Source organism: Geotrypetes seraphini, chromosome 3, assembly GCF_902459505.1.
Source record: "Geotrypetes seraphini chromosome 3, aGeoSer1.1, whole genome shotgun sequence".
In the NCBI taxonomy this organism is placed as follows: domain Eukaryota; kingdom Metazoa; phylum Chordata; class Amphibia; order Gymnophiona; family Dermophiidae; genus Geotrypetes; species Geotrypetes seraphini.
The window spans coordinates 258,836,114-258,862,718 of record NC_047086.1 but is presented as its reverse complement, the minus strand read 5'-3'; the positions used below and the strand labels follow the sequence as shown (position 1 = coordinate 258,862,718).

At 44.7% G+C, this 26,605-nt stretch overlaps 1 protein-coding gene across 1 annotated transcript in view; it reads left to right on the top strand.

The window, feature by feature from the left end:
* Positions 1–26,605, top strand: part of CEBPZ (CCAAT enhancer binding protein zeta) — a 348,861-nt gene that overhangs the window by 290,050 nt on the left and 32,206 nt on the right. The window contains exons 13-14 of the mRNA XM_033935900.1: positions 3,455–3,544; positions 22,332–22,396. Of these exons, the coding sequence (XP_033791791.1) occupies positions 3,455–3,544; positions 22,332–22,396 (155 nt within the window). The remainder of the gene's footprint in view (positions 1–3,454; positions 3,545–22,331; positions 22,397–26,605) is intronic.

Below are 26,605 nucleotides of genomic sequence, written 5' to 3'. Positions count from 1 at the left end.
AAGACCAAACATCCAATTACAGACCCATTGCCTCAATACCTTTGTACATCAAACTGATGGAAGGTCTCGTAGCAAAAACTTTAGCCTCTTACCTAGAGAATCACAACATACTCCACCCCCCACAATCGGGATTCAGAGCCAAATACAGCACGGAGATACTACTAGGAACACTAATGGACACTGTAAGACAATACTTCTGTACAGGCAAGAAAATCCTGTTGATACAACTAGTCCTTTCTGCAGCCTTCGACTTGGTAGACCACGACATGCTTCTACAAACTCTCGATTCAATAGGAATCTCAGGCAAAGTACTTGCATGGTTCAAAGGATTCCTACAATCAAGAACTTACAGAGTCAAAACAATGCAAGAAAAATCAGAACCATGGTCCAACCCCTGCGAAGTTCCCCAAGGATCACCCCTATCACCTACACTATTTAATATATACATAGCCTCCCTCAGCTATTACCTAGATAATCATGGCATAATTTCATACAGCTACGCAGATGACATCACTATTCTCTTACCCTTCGACCAACCAGAACCCGTCATGACAAGCACAATACACAAAACTCTCGATTCAGTTGCAATTTGGATGACAGAGCACAAATTAAAACTTAACCCTGACAAAACAAATTTCATCCTACTAGAAAACAACAAAACTCCAACATTAACTAATCTTGTAATAAACTCGATCTCATACCCAATGCAACCTACACTAAAATTGCTAGGAGTCACAATTGACAGAGGCTGCACCATGCAACCCCAAATTAACAAAATAATAAAGACATCGTTCATGACTATGAGAAATCTCAGAAAAATCCGAACATTCTTCGAAAAGAAGCAATTTCTACTATTGGTACAATCTCTTATCCTTGGGATGATAGACTACTGCAACATACTATACCTACCTTGTCCTGCGACCATGATGAAGCAATTGCAGACAATACAGAATACAGCCCTGAGACTTGTCTATTTCCTAAAAAAATATGACCATATCACAGAGGCAAACCATGACTCGCACTGGCTTCCAATAGAAGCGAGAGTGCACTTCAAATTCTACTGCTTACTTTACAAGGCTCTCAACGGAGAAAGCCCAACCTACTGGAATAACCGACTAAATCAATCCTCCTCAACCAGACACAGAAAATCCCACTCACTATTCACTCACCCATCATCCAAAGATGTCAAACGAAAAAAACTTTATGATAACCTAATAGCCTCCAAAGCAGCTAAACTGGACAGACAAATCACCACTCTGTTATCTTCGACTACAGACTACAAATCCTTCAGGAGAGACATTAAAACCATACTCTTCAAAAAACACATAAAACCTATCCAGCACAAACAATCCCAACCCAATATCCAACACTCTATTTACCCTTAGATCTCTCTAATACTCTTTTATCTACCAAACGTTATCTAAAACCCATAATTTCACCCTATTCTTATCTCCTAAAGACCTCCATTTCCCTTTGGTAACTCTTTACCCAATATATATTACCTTAAAAATTCTATGTCATCGCTTATTCTATTCCTTCAAATTTTGAATGTAATTTTGTTTTAGTTTGGATGTAATCCGCCTTGAACCGCAAGGTAATGGCGGAATAGAAATCACTAATGTAATGTAACTAAAAATGAGCCTGACAGGAAAAAAAGGGTTGGTGGGCAGTGTTGGCATTCAAGAATTTAAAAGATTTTACATAACTGCTTGTTCAAACCAGCTATCCTACATGGAATTTTGCTCTAGACCAGGGATGTCCAACCTTTTGGCTTCCCTGGGCCGCAATGGCCGAAAAAGATTTTTCTGGGGCAGCAGAGGAAAACACTGCATCGCCCTCTATCGGGGCCACACAAAATACTTCACGGGGCTGCATGCAGCCCTTGGGCCGCAGATTGGACACCCCTGCTCTAGTAAAGGTGTGAATAAAAGAGTAGGGACAGAGCAAAAATGGGCAGCCATGGCTCATAAATCATAAGCAATGACATGACCATGAAGTGTCAGCCCAGCCTGAGCATATGTGAAGGAGATATAATCAGCTAGCCATGTAGAGATAGTACTGTATACACACACCCTGGACACTCATGTAAGGTATAATGAAAAGTCTTTATTCGTTCACAGACCTGAGACTGTAACTTCACAGACTCAGGGAAGGCTAAACTATACCTTTACCTTTAGGCAGTTGACCGCCTTTACTCTTTAGGCAGTTAACAGAGTTTCACATCCAGTTCAGCAATCATTAGTCTTTGGTCAATTAACCAGCTCTCACAGTATTCAAGTAATATAGTTGACTTACCTCTGCCAAACAGACATCAACCATCACTTTGACACTCTTACACGCACTCCACCCCTTCCCAGGTCTTCTCCTCAGCCCACAGCTAGGGAAGATTCTCTTTCTCTAGATCTTTTGTCTTCCTTCCTTCCCAGGACTCTTCCACAGCCTACACCTAAGGAAGTTTCTCTTGTGGAAGTCTGTCCCTTGGGACTTCTCTGAATAACTCCAGTCTGTGGCAGATATCGTCCTCCCTACCTGAATCCCACCCCTATGACTCAGAATGGTTGCATTACTTTCCTTAATGTGGCTTATTTTTAAGCTAGTGCCTCCTGCTGTCCAGTAATATAATCTGTTAGGATTGAAGGCTTTGTGTAGTTCAGATAATAAGCTAAAGCACACGTGCAGTCCAAGGTATGAATGTTGTCTCACAAGGGATGAGAGGGTGGCTTAGGGACGAACACAGAAAGAACAATTAAATGAATGAGATGGAATTCCAATACTACCTTAGGGAGGCATTTTGGATGGGTTTGAAAACTGCCTCCTGTTATGATACTTTTCTGGTAGAAGTGAATGCAATGAGAAAAGTGACTTTCCATGTGCGAAACTTTAGAGAACAAGAGTAAAGTGGTTCAAATGGAGCTTTCATGAGGGCAGCAAGGATGATATTAAGATTCTATGCTAATGGAGGCAGTTTGATAGGAGGTTTGGTGTAGAACAATCTTTTCATAAATCGGGCCACCAGACAATGTAGACAGTCAGGTTTACCCATCAATCTTTGATTGGAGAGCACTAATAGCTGCTGGGATACTTCTCCCTGAGCTGGGCTCTATTGGTGATGTCACCCATAGGTCATCAAAGAACACCTGCTACTGATAAGTGTAAGTAAAATTAAGTTACTTCTCTCCTGTTAGAATGCTTGCGTTTTACTGGGAAATCCCTCAGCTTTCCGCTGTGGTGATAATCCAAAGCCCTCTTTCCTGCACTATGCTCATGTTCAGTTTTTTTTATGCCAGGCCTACCTCCCATCACTGCCCTTTGAGAACTATTTACCAGCAGCACTGGGCGCATTGTACCTTGTGTTAGAAATTGCAGAAACAGGACTAGAAATTAAGGAGATTCCTGAAATACGAAGGAAGTGTAAACATTGTGTTGATACTTGATGTATTTGATTTTCTTATAGCCAATGTAAATGTTCATGCTAAAGGAGCATCAAAATTCAGAAGCAAGAGGAAAGTATCTGAAGATATTAATTTTGCTGACTCATTTAAAGGTAAGGAGTAGCTTCATATTTGTCTACTGATGCTTAGCTTAGAATTTTGATTGTTATGGTAAAGCAAATATGTACATTCAGGTTCAACTTGAATCCCTTGTCCTTTATTCAGAGATCATCCTGAAAATATTTTTATTTTCTCTCTTTTTATGGTTAAATCAAACTTTTGTGTCAAATGCAGGAAGAATACAAGTGCAGAAATCCATTGATAGAAGGCATATGATAATTTCTACCTCATATTGAAATTCCTTGTTTCTATAACAATTAACATTAACATCCACATTCATTAAAGTACTTAGTATACACACCAGAAAAAAAACTATAAGAACGAAAGAATTGCCACAGGGGGACAGACCAAATGTCAATCAAGTCTAGTATCCTGTTTCCAACAGTGGTCAACCTAAGTTCGGAGTACCTAGCTAGATCCCAAGTAGTAAAACAGATTCTATGCTGCTTATCCTAGGAATAAACAGTGGATTTCCCCAAGCCATTTCAATAATGGCCTATGGACTTCTCTTTTAGGAAATTATCCAAGCCTTTTTTAAACCCCCCTCTAACCTAACTGATTTCACCACATTCTCCAGCAACAAATTTCAGAGTTTAATTACATGCTGTGTAAAGAAATATTTTCTCCAGTTTGTTTTAAATCTACTACTTAATAGCTTCATTGCATGCCCCCTAGTCCTAGTAATTTTGGAAAGAGTGGACAAGTGTTTCACATCTACCGTTTCTACTCCACTCAGTATTTTATAGACCTCTATCATACCACTCCTGAGCTGTCTCTTCTCCAAGCTGAAGAGCCTTAGCCGCTTTAGCTTTTCCTCTTAGGGAAGTTGTCCCAAACCTTTTATCACTTTTCGTCGCACTTCTTTGTACCTTTTCTAATTCCACTATATCTTTTTTTGAGATACAGCAACCAGAACTGAACACAATATTAGAGTTGCGGCCGTAACATAGAGTGATACAAGGGCATTATAGCATTTTCATCCTTGTTTTCTATTCCTTTCCTGATAGTTCCTAACATTATATTTGCTTTCTTACCCATCTTCACACATTGAGCTGAGGGTTTCAACGTATCCTCAACAATGACACCTAGATCCTAGTTTGGGTTCCTCTTTCCCACATGCATAGCTTTGCACTTTCTCACATTAAACGTCGTCTGCCATCTTATCCTAATGCTTGCATCAATTGAGAATGGGGCAGAATGAAGAGGCTGATAAAACCATTCAGGGATGGCATGCTGAACCATAGGGTTATCTATCTGTGCTTGTAAACATATTACAGAAGATATCAATCACAGCTTTTCAACTCCTCCTCCTTCTCCTTGGTCTCTGCTGCCTCCTTCAGTTCTTCCTTGTGCAAGTGAGTATAAAGGTGTCTCTCTGATCTGCTGTTTCATGTTTTGGGTTTTTTTCAGCTTGTTCGCTATTTCTTGTTGAGGTGTCAGAATCCCGGGTTTTAAAAGTATTTCCCTGTAACTTCATTGAGTGTCCCCCTAGTCTATTTTAATTTGATGAAGTAAAAAATCAATCCACTTGTGCCCGTTCTACACCACTCAGGATTTTGTAGACTTCAGTCATATCTCCCCTCAGTTGTCTATTTTCCAAGCTGAAGAGCCCTAACTTTTTTAGTCTTTCATCATACAAGGAAGAGTTCCAGCCCCATTAACATCTTGGTTGTTCTTCTTTGAACCTTTTTTTAGTTGCAGTATATCTTTCTTAAAATAAGGCAACCAGAACTGAACGTAATACTCAAGGTGAGGTCACACCATGGAGCAATACAGGGGCATTATAACATTCTTAGTCTTGTTAACTATCCCTCTTTTAATAATTCCTAGCATCTTGTGTGCTTTTGGGAGGGAAGGTTTCTTTGTATTGTCTACAATGACACCCAGATCTTTTTCTTGGGCGCTAACCCCCAAGGTGGACCCTAGCATCTGGTAACTATGATTTGGGTTATTCTTCCCAATGTGCATCACTTTGCATTTGTCCACATAAATTTCATCTGCCATTTGGATGCCCAGTCTTCCAATTTCCTAAGGTCTGCCTGCAATTTTTTACAATCTGCATGCGTTTCAACAACTTTGAACAGTTTTGTGTCATCTACAAATTTAATCACCTTACTCGTTCCAATTTCCAGATCATTTATAAATAAGTTAAATAGTACTGATCCCAGTACAGATCCCTGTGCAATCTACAATTTACCATCCTCCATTGAGAAACATGAACATTTAACCCTACCCTATGTTTTCTATCTGATAACCAATTCCTAATCCACAGTTGAACATTTCCTCCTTTCCCATGGCTCTTTAATTTTCTCAGGAACCTCTCATGAGGAATTTTGCCAAAAGCTTTCTGAAAATCTAGACACACTACATCATACAGCTCACCTTTATCCACATGTTTATTCATACCTTCAAAGAAGTCAAGCAGATTGGTGAGGCAAGATTTTCCTTGGCTGAATCCATGCTGATTCTGTCCAATTAAATCATGTTTGTCTACATGTTTCACAGTTTTATTTTTTTATAATTGTTTCCACTATTTTGCCCTGCACTGAAGTCAGACTTGGGAACCTGTATAGCCAGCCTGCTGAAGATTTGTGGAGCTCAGGGTTCTTGCCCTCAGCACTTGCTTGCTTCCTTGACTTGATCAGGCGTTTGAGCACAGGCTGTTAGGTATCAATAGCGGAACTTCAGGCCTACAACTTCACTTCTCACTTTTTTTTCTGCTTCATTCGTTGCAGTCTAGGGGGGGGGTAGAAGATCAGTCTGACTGGCAGCCCGAAGATCTCTGCATGACAGTTGACTGGCAGTTTGAAGCAGAGAGCCCCTCTAGATCCAATTACACTTTAAAAGAGCTGAAGCAGGCTGCAGCACCATTTCCCCAGCACATTGTCTGTGAATAGGCTGTGACAGTAATGGAAAAAATCGATGCTTGTCTTGAAAAGTTTATGTTTATTAAAATTCTTGCTATACCGCTTAAACTATAATTCCTGTACAATAAACTCTGGAATCTTCACCAGCGGGTTTGTGTATCCCTAGGTATATACACATCCTGTCATGTGCCTTAGAATTCCAGTCTGTTCCTGCAGCTCTGACTGCTGGTTTATCTTTTCTGCTTGTGCTTCATTTTACATTTCTAGTTCTTTTATTTTGTCATTTGGCACGGGTTGCCCTTGTGCTGTGGATTCACTCTTCAGGGACATCCTTTGGCAAGTGATCGCAGACTTTAGTATTTACTTTGTTTACTTCTGAGGGGACACTGTTAGCAGACCTGCAATAAACCTGTCAGACAGCCTGCAGGTCAGATCAGGTCTCTGGGATCGGGAGCCACCTCACCCTTGGTTCTTCTGCAACAGGGACTGGACTGCTCCATCTGCGCAATCAGAAAGAAGTAGGGAATCTGCAGAAAGATACTGGGGAAGGGGGCCCTCCTGCTGGAATTACAGTAAATTAATCACTAATTTAAATGTACAGTTGAGGAAAGAGGCCTTGTGCTGGACATGTGAATTGTTAAAAAAAAATTTAAAAAGAGGAAATAAAAATGTAAAAGTATTAGAGATGTGCATTTTCCAAAGCTGAGCAGGAAACAGAAAGACTTCCCTGTCTGCCCTGTCACTACCTGCCTGCCAACCACTAGGCACTGTCCTGTGCCCTGTCCCCACCTGCCTTGTCCCGGCCTACCACTAGACCACAAGAGGGGGGACAGGGTACAGAGCATGGCAGGTAGGGGGGACAGGGTGCAAAGTCTGGCAAGGAGTGTGGGGTTGGGTACAGAGCCTGGCAGGGAGAATTTGGTTCAGAATGGGTTTTTTTTCTTGTTTTCCTCCTCTAAATCTAGGGTGCGTCTTATGGTCAGGTGCATCTTATGGCGCAAAAAATACGGTAAATAAAAACAAGAGAAAAAAGAAACCATATGGTTCTCCAAACTAGCGTTCATGAAATATTAAAAAACCCAAGAAGAGGAGTGCATAAAAAACTACAGGGTGAAACTGAAAGAAGCCAAGAGAGAGATATGTCTGGCAAAAGCGCAGGTGGAAGAACAAATGGCTAAAAATGTAAAAAAGGGAGACAAAAAGTTTTTCAGATATATTAGTGAAAGGAGGAAGATGAAAAATGGAATTGCTAAACTAAAAGATGCTGGGAACCGATATGTGGAGAGTGATGAGGAAAAAGCAAATGTGCTAAACAAATACTTCAGTTCTGTGTTCACGGAAGAAAATCCTGGAGAAGGACCGAGATTGTCTAGCAAAGTAACGCAAGAAAATGGTGTAGATTCTGCGCTGTTCACGGAGGAAAGTTTTATGAACAACTTTAAAAACTGAAGGTGGATAAAGCGATGGGACTGGACTAGATCCATCCCAGGATACTGAGGAAGCTCAGAGAGGTTCTGGCGGGTCCTATTAAAGACTTATCCAACAAATCTCTGGAGATGGGAGTAGTTCCTGGGGATTGGAGGAGAGTAGTTGTGGTCCCTAGTCACAAAAGTTGTCACAGAGATGAAGCAGGAAACTACAGACCAGTTAGTCTCACTTTGATTGTTGAAAAAATATTGGAAGTGTTGCTGAAAGAAAGGATAGTGAACTTCCTAGAATCTAATGGGTTATAGGATCCGAAGCAACATGGCTTTACAAAAGGTAAATCTTGCCAAACAATCCTGATTGAATTTTCTGATTAGGTGACCAGAGAACTGGATCGAGAACATATGCTAGATGTGATTTACTTAGATTTCAGGAAAGCCTTTGATACGGTTCCTCATAGGAGGCTCTTGAACAATCTTGAAGGGCTGAAGTTAGGACCCAAAATGGTGAACTGGATTAGAAACTGGCTGTCGGACAGATGCCAGAAGGTGGTGGTTAATGGAAGTCGCTCGGAGGAAGGAAAGGTGAGGAGTGGAGTCCCTTAGGGTTCGATGCTAGGGCCAATCCTGTTCAATATGTTTGTGAGTGACATTGCTGAAGGGTTAGAAGGAAAAGTTTGCCTTTTTGCGGATGATACCAAGATTTCCAACAGAGTAGACACCGAAGAGGGAATGGAAAATATGAAAAAGGATCTGCAAAAGTTAGAGAAATGGTCTAATATCTGGCAATTAAAACTTAATGCAAAGAAATGCAGAGTAATGCATTTGGGGATTAATAATTTGAAAGAACCGTATATGCTTGGAGGTGAGAGGCTGATATGCATGGGCAGGGATAGGAACCTTGGGGTGATAATGTCCAAAGATCTAAAGGCGAAAAAACAGTGTGACAAGGCAGTGGCTGCTGCCAGAAGGATGCTGGGCTGTATAAAGAGCCAGCATAAGGAAGAAGGCGATCATGCCCATGTACAGGTCATTAGTGAGGCCCTACTTGGAGTATTGTGTTCAATTTTGGAGACTGTATCTGGCGAAGGACGTAAGAAGACTTAGAGCAGTCCAGAGGAGGGTGATGAAAATGATAGGAGGTTTGCGCCAGAAAACTTATGAGGAGAGACTGGAAGCCATGAATATGTATACCCTAGAAGAAAGGAGGGACAGGGGAGATATGATTCAGACGTTCAAATACTTGAAAGGTATTAACGTAGAACAAAATCTTTTCCAGAGAAAGGAAAATGGTAAAACCAGAGGACATAATTTGAGGTTGAGGGGTGGTAGATTCAGAGCAATGTTAGGAAATTCTACTTTACGAAGAGGGTGGTGGATGCCTGAATGCGCTCCCGAGAGAGGTGGTGGAGAGAAAAACGGTGATGAAGTTCAAAGAAGCGTGGGATGAACACAAAGGATCTAAAATCAGAAAATAATAGTACATATTGAAGAACCAAGGACAGTACTGGGCAGACTTGCACGGTATGAGTCTTTATATGGCCTTTTGGTTGAAGATGGGTTGGGGAGAGCTTCAATGGCTGGGAGGGTGTGGATGGGCTGGAGTGAGCTTTGACGGAGACTTCAGTAGTTGGAACCTAAGAACAGTACCGGGCAGAGCTTTGGGCTCTTGCCCAGAAATAGCTAAGAAAAAAAACACAACAAAAAATAAATTTTTAGATTGAATCAGGTTGGGCAGACTGGATGGACCATTCTAGTCTTTATCTGCCATCTTCTACTATTTTACTATGTTAGGGTAGAGCGCAGGTTGCTGTGGTTCCATGGAGGTACACCGGGATTTGAACCAGACCGCGTGTCTTCCCTAATTTTGCTGTGAAGTCTGGAGAGTCCCTGTCTGGGGTGCTTGGGAAGGTGAGGCAGTCAGAAGATCTGAAATCCAGTTTTTATCAGCTCCTGAGGTATGATCTCTCTGCTTGCTCTGTGTTAGCTGGCTGCCATTTATTTCTATTGCAGCACATGTCTCTCTGTGTGCTCACAAGTTTGGCGATTTGGGGGGTCCTAAAAATGTTTGTTTGTTTTTTTGGTGGTTTCCATGCATGCCCTAGCCCCCCTACCTCACCCATAAAATCTAAAAATTGCCTTTTTCTGGGTTTCCTGTGATTTTCCTGGGCCGTTTTAAGGCAAAATTGGCACCCGCAGCCGCCATCTTGGATTTTTTTTTTTTAACTTTTAAAAATATTTTTTTTGCCCTTAGAAACTTCGTTTTTGCTCCAAACTTAACAGATGGCGACATCAGGACAGGATGGCATAGATTCATGCCTCAAATATGATGGAGGGTTGGTGGTTTCCCGGACACAATTAACGTGTACCACTGCATGCGTGGGGGGCGATACGGGCGCAGTTTCTGCATTTTCCTACTTCAGAGTCCCCCCTGGCCTCAACTTCTAACGGAGACGCTTTTGGCGCGTCTGGTTCCCCTGAAATGGATGCGAACTGCGCGGTTTAGAACCGCAAACGCAGCTTCAGGGGAGTATGTCACATTCATTGGATAGAGCACCAATACTGCAGCATACAGTGCGACTTTCACTGCCGGTGCCTATTTCCCACCTGCAAGTGTCAGATAAGATGTCAGGATTTTCTGGTTCAAAAAGGCTGTGCCTACTTCTTCCAAGTTGAATCCAGTGCTGCAGATGGGATCTGTCTTCCCTCTGGATGCCTGCATGCCTTTGGGTTTTACTTTCAGTGACACTGGAGAGCAGTCTGGTGGTTCTGCCATTGCTTCTGCCTCAGTCTCTGTCCCTTGGCTGTCGCAGGTTTTTCTGCAGCGTCCACTAGTGTGGCTTTTCTGGCAGATGTTTGGGATCCCACTTATGGTGGGTCCCCAATGCACAGGTTCTTCCAGTCTTTCCGGTGACCTGCCCTCCTTTCTGAGTCCTCAGGGTCCTGAACCTGATTTCGGACCTCCGACTGCTGGCAGAATGTTCCTTTTTGAATGATCTTTCCTTTCTGGTCTGGGATAGGATGCCTTTAGTGACTTGGGAGTCCCAGTAGGGTCCCCTTAATTGTCGTATTGCGCTTGCAACCCATGGACCCTGAATTCTCCAAGCGTATAGCTTTGCCGACGGTGGTTTTGGCTTTGGCACAAGTCACTAATCACACGATCTTGCCCTCTGTTGGAGTGATTGTCCTACAAGAGGTTCAGGACAGGTGGGTTGATTTTGTCCTCAAATCCCTTTTAGATTCTGCAGCGGTGGGAGTGTGAGCTACAGCGGTCTCCTCCTTTGTTGCCAGTCAGTAGCACTTCAAGCTCCGCCAGGATCCCAAGGGGGATGTCCTTCGGGACTTTGATTTCCTAGTCTCCATGGTGACTTGTTTGGCGGATACCCTCCTTGCATGGTGAAAGTTTTTGCTAAACTTGGAGCTTCGGTCTCTGCCTGGCGAATGATGTGGATTCGTAGGTAGTCAAGGGTTTCTTCTTCTACAGCAGCACTGAGCCAGTTTCCTTTCAGAGGTTTGCTCTTGTCTGGCCAAGGTTTGGCTGTCCTGACCATTGGGCAAGGCCATAAGCTTACAGTGCTTCATGGGTCGCAACCTCAACCTGCCTGGGAACCTGGACAACCAAGATTTTTTGTCCTTACAGGAGACTATCTCCAGAACTCAGGACCCCCATCTACAGGGTACCAGTTCGAAGCACCTTCCAGACTTCGTTTTGGAGGTCAGGCGCAACATCAGTTTTCCAACAACAGCCCTTCTGCCCTTCCCGCGAGGGAATCCTGATACCAGGGCTTTGGCTCCTTTTCCTTGGATTGGGGGATGCCTCTCGGCCTACCTGACGGAGTGGCAGAGGATGATTTCGGACCTGTGGGTGCTTGAAGTGCTCAGACTGGGTATCTGCTTTAAATTTTTTTCTGACCTCCATCGGATTTCTCCCTGTTCTTATCACAGGAAATCCAGATCACGCCCGGCGCACGTGGGCCGCAGTTCAAAGATTGCTGGATCTGGCAGCGATGGACTCGGTTCCACAAGAAGATTTGGGCTCTGAGAGATACTCGATGTTTCTCATCATTCCAATGAAAGGCTCCGAAGATTGGAAGCCTTTTCTGGAACTCAAGTCCATGCTTACCTTTCTGCATGCACCCCATTTCCAGATGGGAACAGTGCGTTTTGTTTTGGTGGCGGTAGCGCCTGGGGAATTAGTCAGGGACACTGTTCATGCAATTAGGCCTGATGGGCCGCCGCGAGAGCGGACACTGGGCAGGATGGACCTCTGGTCTGCCCCAGCGGAGGCAACTTCTTATGTTCTTATGTTCCCTGGATCTCACAGAAGCTTACCTCCTTATCCTGATTTTCAGGAGCACAGGAGGTTTCTGCGGGTTCCTGTACTCAGCCGGAAATTTTGATTAGCAGCTCTGCCTTTGGGCTGACAACAGAGCCATGTTCTTCCATGACAGTAATGGTGGTGGTGGCTACCCACCTGCGCTTGCAGGGCATGTTGGACCTTCCGTCCTTAGATGACTAGTTGTTCAGGGCCCCCTCAATGGAGGAGGGTTGCTGGGTGGTTCACCAGGTAGTGCAGTTGCTAGAGCATCTCGGGAGATCAACTTGAAGTACAGCCATCGAGTACCAATACAGGCATTGGAATATCTGGGAGTCCGGTTCCATATGAGCACTGCCTGGCGTTTCTTACGGACTACAGGACACTCAAGCTACGGAGTACCATTCGGACCCTGTTGGCAGGTTCCAGCGTTGGCCTGGCTGTTCCTGCAAGTCCTGGGTCTCATGGTTGCGACCATGACTGTGTTTCCATGGACCAGAGCGCGACTTCGAGCTCTTCAGCTGTCTCTCCTGGATCTATGGAACTCCTGGCGGGCTTTGCTGGGTATGAAGCTACCTGTGTTGGCAGCAGCCCACATCAACATGCTGTGATGGCTACCTCCTGTGATAGTAGAGAAAGGGCTTCTTCTTAGGGTCCTGGGTGTCCCTGATGATGGACGCGAGCCTGTCCGGTTGGGGAGCAGTTTGCAAAACTGTCCCGGTGCTGGGCTGGTGGATGGTGCTGGAGCGCAGATGTTTCATCCATCACCTGGAACTTTGTTCACTCCAGCTGGCCCTCTTGCAGATTCAACTTTCTCCATCGGAAGGTGGTTCGGTGTTCTCTGACGCCGTGACAGCGGTGTCTTTTGGCAACCATTTGGGGTGAGCGCACATTGTCCTCTGATGAGTCTGGTGGCTCGGATGTTATCTTCCTGGGGGGAAAAGCATCAGGTGATCTTGTCTGCGGCCCAAGTGGCTGGCATAGACTCCGTTTAGGCAGACTTTCTCAGTTGTCTGATTCTAGACGCGGGAGATGGGTCCTTATCCAGGATGGCATTCGAGCCCATCTTTCGGCGGTGGGGGTCGACGAGCTTTCCTTCAGCTGGCGTTAGCCTTGCTCCAGAAGGCGGTCATATTCTTCAGCTGACGCAGACAGGTCAGCAGTCTTGGACCCTGGGGGATAAGAACTTAAAATTAGCCGCTGCTGGGTCAGACCAGTGGTCCATTGTGCCCAGCAGTCCGCTCATGTGGTGGTCCTTAGGTCAAAGACCAGTGCCCTATTTGAGTCTAGCCTTACGTGCGTATGTTTTGTTCCATAGGAACTTATTCAACTTTTTGAATCCCTGAAGGGTGCTTTCCCTTATAACAGCCTCCGAAAGAGCGTTCCAGATTTCTACCACTCTCTGGGTGAAGAAGAACTTCCTTACGTTTGTACGGAATCTTTTCCTTTCTAACTTTAGTAAGTGCCCTCTCGTTCTCTTCACCTTGGAGATAGTGAACAATCTCTCTTTCTCTACTAAGTCAATTCCCTTCAATATATTGAATGTTTAAATCATGTCTCCTCTCAGTCTCCTTTTTTCAAGGGAGAAGAGGCCCAGTTTCTCTAGCCTTTCATTGTAAGGCAACTCCTCAAGTCCCTTAACAATTTTTGTTGCTCTTCTCTGGACCCTTTCGAGTAGTACTATGTCCTTTTTCATGAACAGCAACCAGTGTTGGACGCAGTATCCAGGTGGGGGTTTAATGGCATTATAACCTTTTCAGATCTGTTCGTGATCCCCTTCTTAATCATTCCTAGCATTCTAATTGCCCTTTTTGCCGCCGTCGCCACACATTGCGCCGACGATTTCATTGACTTGTCTACAAGTACTCCCAAGTCTCTTTTCTGGGAGCTCTTTCCGAGTATAGCACTGTACATCCTGTATTCGTGCAGATGATTTTTGTTACTGACATGCATCACCTTGTACTTATCCACGTTGAACTTCATTTGCCATTTTTTGGCCCATTCCTCGAGTGTATTTATGTCTCTTTGTAGGTCTTCACAATCCTTCTGTGTCCTCACTACTCTGAATAACTTTGTGTTGTCCGCAAATTTAATCGCCTCACTCATCGTGCCAATTTCTAGGTCGTTTATAAATATGTTGAAGAGCACAGGCCTGAGTACCGAACCTTGCGGCACTCCACTTGTAACGCTTTTCCAGTCTGAGTATTGTCCATTCACCCCCACTCTCTGTTTCCTAGCTTCCAATTAGTTTTTAATCCACATTAGTATATCACCCTCAATTCCATGGCTCGCAATTTTTTGAAGTAGATGTTCATGCGGGACCTTGTCGAACACTTTCTGAAAATCTAGATATACGATTTCGACCGGATCACCCTTGCCTATCTGCCCATTTACTCCTTTGAAGAAGTGCAGTAAGTTTGTCAAGCAAGATCTTCCTTTGCTGAAGCCGTGCTGTCTGGTTCTCATTATATTGTATCCGTCAAGGTGATCGATGATGCAGTCCTTTATGAGTGCCTCTACTATCTTTCCCGGTACCGAAGTCAGACTCACTGATCTGTAATTTCCCGGATCTCCCTTTGAACCTTTCCTGAAGATCGGCATAACATTCGCCACTTTCCAGTCTTTCAGAATCTTTCCTGATTTGGTCAACAGATTGGCTATTAGTTGAAGCAGTTCAGCTATAACCCCTTTCAGTTCCTTGATTACCCTCAGGTGGATGCCGTCCGGTCCCGGGGATTTATTGTTTTTAAGCCTATCAGTCTGTCTGCATACCTCTTCTAGACTGACCATCATCCCTGTCAGTTTCCCGTCTTCATTTCCTGTGTAAAGCCTGTCAGCTTCTGCTATATTGGATATATCCTGTTTGGTAAATACCAATGTGTTCAGTTTGTCAGCAATGGCTTTGTCCTCCTGTAGTACTCCCTTTATTCCATGGTCATCTAATGGCCCCACTGCTTCCTCCATGGGTTGTTTCCCCTTATATCAAAAGAATGGCTATTTTTTCTTCGTGGTCTCTTTTGGCCCCTCTTACCACCTTATGGCACTTGCTTTGATGTTGTTTGTGCTTTTTCCAGTTTTCGTCTGTTGTTGTCCTTTTCCATTCCTTAAACAAAGTCTTCTTGTCACTGATCGCTTCCTTCACTGCTACAGTGAGCCACGCTGGTTCCTTGTTCTTCTTCCTCTTGGAACCCTTGTTGATATGCGGTATATATAGATTTTGCGCCTCTGTGACTGTGTCCTTAAAAAGGGACCAAGCATGCTCTAGCGTATTTACAGTGCGTATCCTCTTCCTAATCTTCTTCCTCACCATGACTCTCATCCCTTCGTAGTTCCCTTTTCAGAAGTTCAGTGCCGTGACTGTCGTTCTAGATTTATTTTTTGTTCCTGTGTCTAGGATGAAGTGGATCATGTTGTGATCACTGTTTCCCAGCATCCCTTCTACTTCTTTTGCCGGTCCTCGTAGTCCATTTAGAATTAAATCTAGAATTGTATTTCCTCTCGTATTTTCCATGATAAGTTATTCTAGAAAGCAGTCGCCTACAGCATACAGGAATTTGGTCTCTCCTTTGCAGCTGGAGTTGCTTAGGTTCCAATCTATCCCCGGATAATTGAAGTCGCCCATGATAACTGTGTTGCCTCCTTTGCATTTGTGTTTAGCCTCGTCCGTCATTTCTTCATCAGTTTGGACTGCCTTGGAGGTCGGTAGTAGATGCCAATCTTCATATCCGCTCCACTTGTTTCCGGTATTTTGGCCCATAGAGACTCTACCTCGTTGTTGTTTTTCCTCCATGGCACTTGATAGGTTGCATTTGGCGCTGAGTGTCTGTTCAAGTGGGCCTTGTGCTCCAGATGGCCCCATTTGGCCTCGGAGAACATGATACGCACAGTTGCGCAGGGACCGGGGAGCTGCAGCTTCTCTGTCCCCAGAGGTGGTTTACGCAGGTCCCCATAGCGTTCTGAGTTTCGGTCCACTTTGGGCTTATGGCTTGGCTCTTGAGCTCACGGCTTTGCCCACTCAGGACTATTCTGCAGTCATCTCTACGCTTCTTTGGAGTGACTGGAACTCTGCTGTGTCTGGCTATGCCCAGGCCTGGAGATGTTTCCAGGTTTGCTGTGTGAGGGCTCGGGTAGATTCATCGGCCCCTCCGTGGCTCATGTCTTCGATTTCCTGCAGGTTGGCAGTGTCTTCGTTCTGTTTCTAGTTGTGGGACTTTCGTGTTTGGGTCCCACTGCTCTCAGGGGCTCTCTGGCGTCTCTATGGACATTGCTTGCTTTTTGCGGGGGGCGGGGAGGTTGCAGCCTCCTTTCAGGAAGCCTTGTCCATTGTGGGATTTGTTTTTGGTTCAGCTTTCACTGGCTAGTACGCCCTACGAACCCCTGAATCAGATCTCTCTGAAAGATCTTTCTGTTAGAACCGTGTTTCTTGTAGCAGTCCCGTCCGCACGTACAGTGTCGGCATTTCAGGCTTTTTAGGGCCAAGTTCCTTTCTCCACATCTCAGATTCTGTAGTTTTCTGCCGGTCAGATGTCCTTTTTCCCGAATGTGGTTTCCCTGTTCCTTGTCAGTCAAAAAGTTTGGTCGCCCGCCTTCGATCTGTTGGGCTCTATGTCCCAGGCCGGGTTTTGCGGTCTCTGGATGTCCTTCCCCTCGCTAAAAGGCATTTCCCATACAGGAAAGCTAGGTACCTCCCTCCCCTTCAAAATCACTGAGCTCTGGAACAACCTTACCTCCCCTCTTTGGAACTTGAGCTCTCTCCAAGTTTTCCGCAAACATCTGAAAACCTGGCTTTTCTCAAAAATGTAAGCCTCTTTCCAACTTTGGTATCCCAAGTCCTCAAATACTCTTCATATCTGGCATCCCAAGTCCTCTAAATATTCTTCTTACTTCAACCTCTAACCCTTTACTGTAGTTCCTTCCTATTTCATCTCCTGTAAACCGTGCTGAGCTCTACGAACATGGAGAAGATGCGGTATACAAACCTAAGGATTAGATTAGATTAGATTATATATAGACTAGTCATTAAGCCCGTTACATTAATGGGTGCTAGAATATATGTCTGTCTGTCTTTCTTTATTTCTGTCTCTCTCTCCCTTCCGCTATCTTTCTTTCTGTCTGTCTCTCTCCCTGGCCCCCTTTGTCTGTCTGTCTTTCTGTCTCTCCCTGCCCCTGTGTCTTTCTTCTTTTCTTTCTGTCTCCCTTCCTCCCGCTGTCTGTCTTTCTTTCTATCTGTCTGTCTCTCTCCCAGCCTCCTATGCAGCAGTATTTCTCTCGCCCCCCCCCACTTCCCTGTGCAGCCACAGCAGCATTCCCTCCCTCCACACCTCTTCCCTGTGTAGCAGCAGCGTTTTCCCTTCCCCCCCCTTTCCCTTCTCACGGTCTAGGCAGCTTCTTTAGTCCGTTGCCGCCCCCCCTTTCCCTTTCCTTCCAGCGGTCCTGACAAACCTGCCGACTCCAGCCTGCAGCACTCTGCACACGCTGCTTCGGGGCCTTCTACTGCCCTGATTTACTCTGCTGCGCCTCTGATGATGTCATCATAGACATGCCAGAGTAAATCAGGGCAGTAGAAGGGCCCGAAGCAGCGTGTGCAGAGTACTGCAGGCTGCTGGAGTAGGCAGGTTTGGAGTCGGGACCACGGGAAGGGGGAGGGGTGGCAAGACGTCGGGAGAACTGAGTTACCGAAGAGCAGGGAGTCCAGCAATGGCGGCCAGTGCTGCGAGTGTAGCAGGTTTGGAGTCGGGAAGGGGGAGGGGCTGCAAGACGTCGGGAGAACTGAGTTACCGAAGAGCAGGGAGTCCAGCAATGGCGGCCAGTGCTGCGAGTGTAGGTAGGAGCTGGGGACTCGCGCATGCGCACTCCTGCTTGGCCACGGACCTACAGAACATGAAACAGGGAATACAGAACACGAAAGTTGGAGTGCGCATGCGCGGCTAGCGTTTTATTATATAGGATTTTGTGCCTCGGTGACTGTGTCCTTAAAAAGGGGACCATGTTTGATCTAGTGTTTTTACAGTGGTTATCCTCTTCTTAATCTTCTTGCCCACCATGAGTTTCATCCCTTTGTAATTCCCTTTTCAGAAGTTCAGTGCCGTGGCCGTCGTTCTGGATCGATGTTTTGCCCCTGTGTCCAGGTTGAAGCGGATCATACACTTCTCCCTCCGTATTCGCTGTGATTTGGGATTAACCGCAAATACAGAAAAACTTCCAATAACTTTTTCATATGTTATTCGCTGTTTTCTATTAAAAACCATCGTGAATATGGTGAAACCACGAATAACATGGTGGGAGACCTGGCCTGTTCCTGAAGGAGTCAAAGCACGGTGAAGAAAGTGCCAGGAATTGGTGATTTTCTCTGTAAATTTTTGGAATCAGTGATTTCTCTATGCAAGCTGATGTAATTTTGAGGCAGGAGTCAGCAAGCTAAAAACCGTGAATAATCAAAACTGTGAATACTGAAACTGCGAATACAGAGGGAGAAGTATATTGTGGTCACTGCTTTCTAGTGTTCCTTCTACTTTTACACCTTGCGTCGGTCCTCGTAGTCCATTTAGAATTAAGTCTATAATTGCATTTCCTCTCGTGTTTTCCTTGACAAGTTATTCCAGGAAGCAATCACCCACTGCATCCAGGAACTTGGTTTCTCTACTGCAGCCAGAGGTGCTAGGTCCCAGTCTATCCCCAGATGATTGAAGTCACCCATGATAACTGCATTGCCTCCCTTGCAGTTGTGTTTAATCTCAACCGTAATTTCTCCATCAATTTCTTCAGACTGCCCTGGGGGTCGGTAGTAGATGCCGATGTAAGTTTCAGTTCCATTTGTTCCTGGAATTTTGACCCATAGAGACTCTACCTTATTTTTCGTTTCTGGCGTATTGTCTTATCACGGTTAAGCTTGAGTTTGAAATACTGCATCAATTTCAACACAGACTCAATTTTATGAGCTATGAGATAATACTGTAGCACAAGGTATGACAATTGTGATATCATCAGCATAGCTGAACAGTTTTATACCTAGGTTACTCAAACTGTAACCCAGGGAGGAAAGAACACAATTCCGGCTCTTAGTACAGTCCTTAGTCCTAGGTCTCTTAGACTATTGCAACATTCTCTACCTCCCCTTCCCAGCAACAATAATAAAACAACTACAAACAATCCAAAACACAGCACTGAGACTTATATATTCATTGAGGAAACATGACTATATCAACTCACACTGGCTTCCAATTCCGGCAAGAATACTATTCAAATTCTACTGTCTACTATTTAAAACTATAAATGGTGACAACCCAACTTACCTGAACAACTGCCTCATCCAAACTACATCAAGTAGACACAGGAAAACCCACACTCTATTCACGTACCCTCCAATCAAAGAAGTCAAACGGAAAAATACTATATGATGGCCTCCTAGCCACACAAGCAGCAAAACTCGACAACCAAATCTCCAGTCTATTAATTATGACCCCAGACTACAAAACATTCAGAAAAAAAGTAAAGACGCTACTTTTCAAGAAGTTTGTGCAAACAATTTAATACTGCTAGCTCCTTCCCATTTCCCAATACTTTCCCGATTCCCCAAAGCAACCTCATCTACTCTTTATCTCCTCTAGAAATTACCAGATATCTTCTTCTTGTAATATGTTTTTTGTAATTCTTTTGTAATCTGCCTTGAACTGCAATGGCGGAATAGAAGTCTCTAATGTAATGTAATTAAATAATGTGCGTGAAAGTGATTATTTCCTCTCTCCTTAAAGAATGATGGGATGGTTTCCCGTGGTTATCTGCAGGGACTGGGATGGTAACAAATTTTGTCACTATGTCATTCTCTAAGTGGAACCTGATCTATAGGTATGTGATGCATGCTTCCATATTAGGAGTCACCATCCAGGAAAAGGAAGTAGATGTCATCATTAATGATATGGAAACCCTCAGCTCAGTGTGCAAGCAGCAGCTAAGAAAGCAAATAGAATGTTAAGAATTATCAGGAAAGGAATGGAAAACAAAGATGAGAATGTTACAATGTTTTTTGTATCGCTCCATGGTGTGACTGCACCTTGAGTACTGTGTGTAATTCTGGTTGCCACATCTCAAAAAAGATATAGCAGAATTAGAAAAGGTACAGAGAAAGGCAACAAAAATGATAAAGGGAATGGGATAACTTCCCTTTGATGAAAGGTTAAAGTGGCTAGGGATCTTCACCTTGGTGAAGAGACAGCTCAGGGGAGATACAGTAGAGGTGTATAAAATACTGAGTGGAATGTGAATCACTTGTTTACTCTTTCCCAAAATACTAGGACTAGGGGGCATGTGATGAAGCTACTACATAGTAGATTTAAAACAAACAAAAGAAAATATTTCTTCACAAATTCTGGAATTCATTGCCTGAGAATGTGATAAAAGCAATTAGCTTAACAGGGTATGAAAAAGATTTGTGTAATTTCCTACAAGAAAAGTCTATAAGCCGTTATTAAGATGTACTTAGGAAAATCCACTCCTTATTCATAGGATAAGTAGCATAAAATTGGTTTTACTCTTTGGATCTTGCCAGGTACTTGTGACTTGGGTTGGCTACTGTTGGAAACAAGATACTAGGCTTGATGGACTTTTGTTCTGTCCCAGTATGGCAACTGTTGTGTTCTTATATTCTTATTTTGCAACTGTCCTATGAGTGGTCAAATAGCATGCAAATGGATGCAGAGTGTTTTCATCTCTTACCTAAACACTAGAGAATGACACGGGGAAAAAATTTGTCCCCATCCCCGCGAGTTTGGCCCCATCTCCGACCCTGTCCCGTCCCCGTGAGCTCAGTCCCTGTCCCGTCCCTGAAAGATCGGTCTCCATCCCCGTCCATGCAAACCATCCGATCCCATTCACTCAAGCCTCAAATAGTTTTAGACTGAACTTATTTTATTAAAGTATAAAAAAATATTCTGTACAATTGTCATTTTGTAAATCAATGTTCTGGCTGCTGAACTAGAGGAAGAGATCTTCAGCTGGCAGGACTTTGTTTATAAATGTTTATCAACACAACTAATATACTACTTTATCCTAAAGCAAAAAAAAAAAAGAAAGAAAATAAATAGAAATAGAAATTGTTGTCTGGTTTCTGCTTTCCTCATCTTCTTGTCATTCTTTTCCTTTCATCCACTGTCTGCCTTCTCTCTGCCTCTTCCATATGGTATCCATGCACACAGCACCTCTTCACCACCATGCCCTCCTCCCCCCACAGGACAAAGCCTCCATGCACATAGCACCCTTTCACCACCATGCCCTCTAGCAGGACAAACAAACTCTCATACAAGACCGACATGTGAAGACTTACAGCATATCCATGATAACTCTTAGGAGGAAAAGCAAGAGGAAGCACCCTCGCTATGAACACAGATCCATGCCTTTCCCACTTCCTTGTATTTGCTTTTACCTCCCAGCCCCGGCTCCTTCATTTTACTGTTCCCCAGAGAACCTCGCACCATCTGCCGGCGTTATTTCAAGTATATAGCACAGCCCCTTTGGACACCGCCTATTGGCAGGCTCGGCAGGACCCTCAGCCAGTTGGTCAAAAGCTCACTGACATTCCGCTTCTGGGGGCAGGAGAAGCCAAGCACACAACAGGTGGAGGGACAGTGTGGTTTATTTCAGCCAATCCGCACAGCCAGCTCACTGCAGTGCGGAGAGGAGCGACTTGTTGAAATGCTCAGGCAGCGCCAGCAAAGGTGAGGCGAAGGGAGGGAGGATGGAGGCTGCTGGACCGCACAATCCTTCATTTGTCTGCAGAGACAAGGCCATTCACTGCTTTCTGGGGTGGTGAATGGCCTTATCCTGCAGCGACCACTTATTTTTTTCTTCCCGTTTCAGCAGGTTACCCACGGGTAACAGCCACCATGTCATTCTCTACTAAACACCAATAGGAGCACCTTCTTAATGTGGCTAAAATTATATATGAAAAGGAACACACATACTTATAACCAGAGTTGAAGAGGGCAGTTCTTCAGTCAAGCCATTTTATGTTTATTAAAAAGCTTGATATATCCCCTGGACTGAAATACAGATCACAGCGGTATACTTGGGTAAAATTCTTTATAAAAAATTCTCGTGTGAATGCAGATTTTAGATATATCTTATATACAGTATATTTGCTTTAAATTTATTTTAACAGCTTTTTTTTATGCTTTTGAAGGATCAAAGCAGGGAAAGAAGAGAGGCTATAAAGATAGTGCTGACATGTTTGCTGCTGCTGAAGAGGTAGGAGTATTGATTACATGAATACCTGTAATTTTTTCTCACATTAGGTGTGAACATTGTTCAGAAATACTATCTTGGAAGCCCAGGCCACATATATTATACAAATTTAAAACAAAGGGGGGAAGGAGGGTCACACAACAGACAGCATGATACCAAAGGGTAGGAAATAGTATTAGTTTGGGTGGCATGTGAAGAAAAAGGGTTTTAGTCTTTGGTGTATAAACATGTTATCTGTGTTTTCTGTAATAATGTTTTTTTTGTGAAAACTTTAAATTAAAAAAAAAGAAAAAAATTATTTGTGCCCTCCAGGCATTTTGCTATTCATAATATGCAACACATTTTCATTTTTACATCCATCAAAATTTGGCTTGTCCTTGCTACTAGAGCATTCAGTGGACTGTTCTAGAATGTCCATCTATCAATTCATGGGGCAACACATTAGCCAGTGGTGCCACTCAGTGGCGTACCAGGTGGGGGGGGGGTCCATCCCGGGTGCAGCCTTAGGGAGGGGGTGCACAGCCGGCCAGGTCCCCTTACCTTCGTGGCGTTTTCCCGCCTGACCGACCACAGGCCCGGTCCGACAAACCTCCCTCTCCTGTGGCCACGAGTCTAAATTACCTTCTTACAGCAGCTGGAGCATTGAAGCTGTGTGACTGTCATAAAGGTCATCTCTGACGCAACCGGAAGTTGCATCAGAGATGACCTTTACGGCAGCCATATGCAACTACAATGCTCCAGCTGCTGTAAGAAGGTAATTTAGAATCGCAGCCACAGGGCAGGGAGGTTTGTCGGACCGGGCCTTTTGTCGGACCAGGCCTGTTGTCGGGAGGGGGGGGAAGCGCCACGAAAGTAAGGGGCGGGGAGGGAGAAAGGGAGGAAAGGTGGAGTGGAGAGGAAAAGACACTTAAGGGAAATGAGTAAAACAGAGGGAGGAGAAGGACGCTGAAAGCACATGGGGAAGACAGAGGGGTGGAGAAGGACGCTGAAAGGACATGGGGAAGACGGGGGGAAGAAGGACGCTGAAGACATGGGGAAGACAGAGGGGGGAGAAGGACGCTGAAAGGACGGGGGGAAGAAGGATGCTGAAAGGAAATGGGGAAGAGAGAATGGGGAGAAGACGCTGGCAGGGAAGAAGACAGAAATGCCAGACTATGGGGGGAGCGGAGGGAAGAAGATGGGTGCCAGACCAATTTGGAAGGGGAGAGAAAGGGAGAGGCACAGTAACAGAGCAAATGGAAGACGCAGAGAGAAGAGAGACAGTGGATGGAAGGAATTGAATGAGAACATGAAAGCAGAAACCAGGCAACAAAGGTAGAAAAAAATTCTATTTCTTTTTTTTTTTTTTGCTTGAGGATAAAGTAGTATATTAGTTGTGTTGATAAAAATTTATAAACAAAGCCTTGCCAGCTGAACATCTCTTTCTCCAGTTCAGCAGCCAGAACTGTGATTTATATGGAAGGAATAATCTAAATATTGCAGTACTGAGGCTTGTATGGATGCTGCAGGGACGGTGACAGGGTGGTGAAGGGGACGGTGCAGTGACAGGGACAGATTTTCCCCGTGTCATTCTCTAGTGCTCACGTCGAAAGCTTCCCTCTGACTCAGCTTCCTGTTTCCGCTTTTGACTGAGAACCGCGTTGCCGATCTGAAGTTCTGTTGATGCCAGGGGTAGAAGGAGGCCCATTGCCGATCTTAAGTGTCATCGCAGGGGGGGGGGCGAGAGTTGCAGATCTTGTTGCCAAAATCGGAAAGGTGTGGAAGGGAGAAAGATGGACCTGTGGTGGATGGAGAGATTGAGAGAAGGGGCAGATAATGGAAGTGGGGAGAAAGGGGAGAGAGAAGAGGGCAGATGATGGAAGTAGGGAGAAGGGCAGATGATGGAAGTGGGGAGGGAGAAGAGGGCAGATGATGGGGGAAAAGGATTGAGTTAGGGAAATACTGGAGGGGGTGAGGGAAAGAGGTGGTGAGCTGTAGGTAGGCAGTAAAAAAAGAAATTGATGAGAGGGTAGTAAGAACGTAATCTAGATGGATCAGAAAATAAATTGAAAAGCAAAATGAGGGAAGAAAAGGATTGCAGAAGAGAGGTGTGGGAGAGGGAAGAAGAGGAGAGAGATGCCTGACCAATGGGGGTGAAAGGAGAGATGAAAGGGAAGGCATACATTTTCTGGAAGGGGCATAGAAGGAGAGAAGATGCCATATAGGCTTCCAGAAAGTGTTCAACAAGGTTCCACACGCAAGGCTTCTGAGGAAACTACAAAGCCATGGAATAGAAGGGGATATACTATGATGGATAGGCGAATGGCTGGAAAACAGATTGCAGAGGGTAGGCATAAATGGGAAGTTCTCGGACTGGGAGAAGGTGACAAGCAGTGTGCCCCAGGGTTCGGTTCTTAGGCCAATCTTGTTCAATATCTTCATAAACGACCTAGAAAAAGAAACAACAAGTAATTTAATCAAGTTTGAAGACGACACAAAACTATGTAGGGCAGTTGGGTCACAAAAGGACAGAGAAGAACTCCAGAGAGATTTGAACCAGCTAGAGAAATGGGCGGAAAAGTGGCAGATGAAGTTTAATATAGAAAAATGCAAATTGATGTACCTGGGTAACATGAACATGAATATAAAATGTTAGGTGTAACATTGGGCAAGAGCGAACAAGAAAGGGATCTGGGGATACTGATAGACAAGACCCTGAAGCCGTCGGCTCAATGTGCAGCGGCGGCAAAGAAAGCAAACAGGATGTTGGGCATGATAAAGAAGGGAATCACGAGTAGATCGGCGGACGTCATAATTCCGCTTTATAGAGCAATGGTCAGACCATACTTGGAATACTGTATCCAACACTGGTCTCCCTACCTAAAGAAGGATATAACCCTGTTGGAGAGGGTGCAGAGGCGAGCCACGAAGCTAGTAAAAGGTATCGAGAATTTGAGCTACAAAGAGCGCCTCGGAAAACTGGGATTGTTCACCCTCGAGAAGAGAAGGCTGCGAGGGGATATGATAAGAGACTTTCAAAATACTAAAAGGATTCGACAAAATAGAGCAAGAAACATCATTATTCACATTGTCAAATGTGACTCGGACAAGAGGTCATGGACTGAAATTGAGGGGCAATAGGCCCAGGACAAATATCAGGAAATTCTGTTTCACACAACGAGTGGTGGACGCTTGGAATGCCCTCCCGGAGGAGGTTGTGTTGGAAACCACCATTCCGGGATTCAAGGGCAAGTTGGATGCACACCTTCTTGCAAATCACATTGAGGGATACGGGTAAACAAGGTCTTCAGCAGGGAACACCTAGATTGGCCTCCGCGAGTGCGGGTCGCTGGACTAGATGGACCTAGGGTCTGATCCGGTGAAGGCATTTCTTATGTTCTTATAAAATTTTCTCTGCTGTTCTGGCCCATATATCCCAACATACTGACTATTATATGGTTCTGGGCGAGGACCTTAATATCACTGTGAACCTGGGGGTGGATTGTAAACCACCTAGAGTGTGCACTAGGGATCATGATAATCAAAGGGTAAGCTTTCTTGCTCAACATTTGGACTTGGTGGACGTCTGGCGCACTTTGCATCCTTATGACCTTGACTTCACCTTTTACTCACATGCCCACAAGGTGTATGCCCGGTTGGATTTTATCCTTCTTGATAAATGCCTCTTCTCCATGGCTACTCATTCTGAAATATATGAGAGCACACTTTCAGATCATGCCCCGGTGGGCCTCCGGTTAAGCATAGCCCCTACGTCTCACACCTCTTTCTGGAAGTTGCCCTCCCAAATCTGTATCATGACCCTAACTTTCACACTTTTCTGCGAGCGTGCTGGGTTGAGTACCAACTTACGAATGACGCACCTGATGTGGGTCCCGTCACCTTCTGGTATGCCTCTAAGGCGGTGCTTTGTGGGCACATTATCGCCTACATTGTGAGTCAATGAAGGAAGCAGGAGCGGGAGCTCTTGCGGCTCTCCAGGAGGCTTCATAATCTTTGGCGGTCTCATATTCGCACGCTGTCTGATAGGGATCGAGCGGAGCTCCAGGCGGTCCGGGGTCAACTGGAGGAGCTTCTCAATAAACGCACGGAGCACTCTCTGTACTATCAGCGGTTTCAGCTTTATCGCTGGGTAGGAAAACAGGGAAACTGCTGGCCAATCTGATTTGTCCACTAGGGGTGTCTGTCACATGGGGGAGCTTAATATAGCCTCAC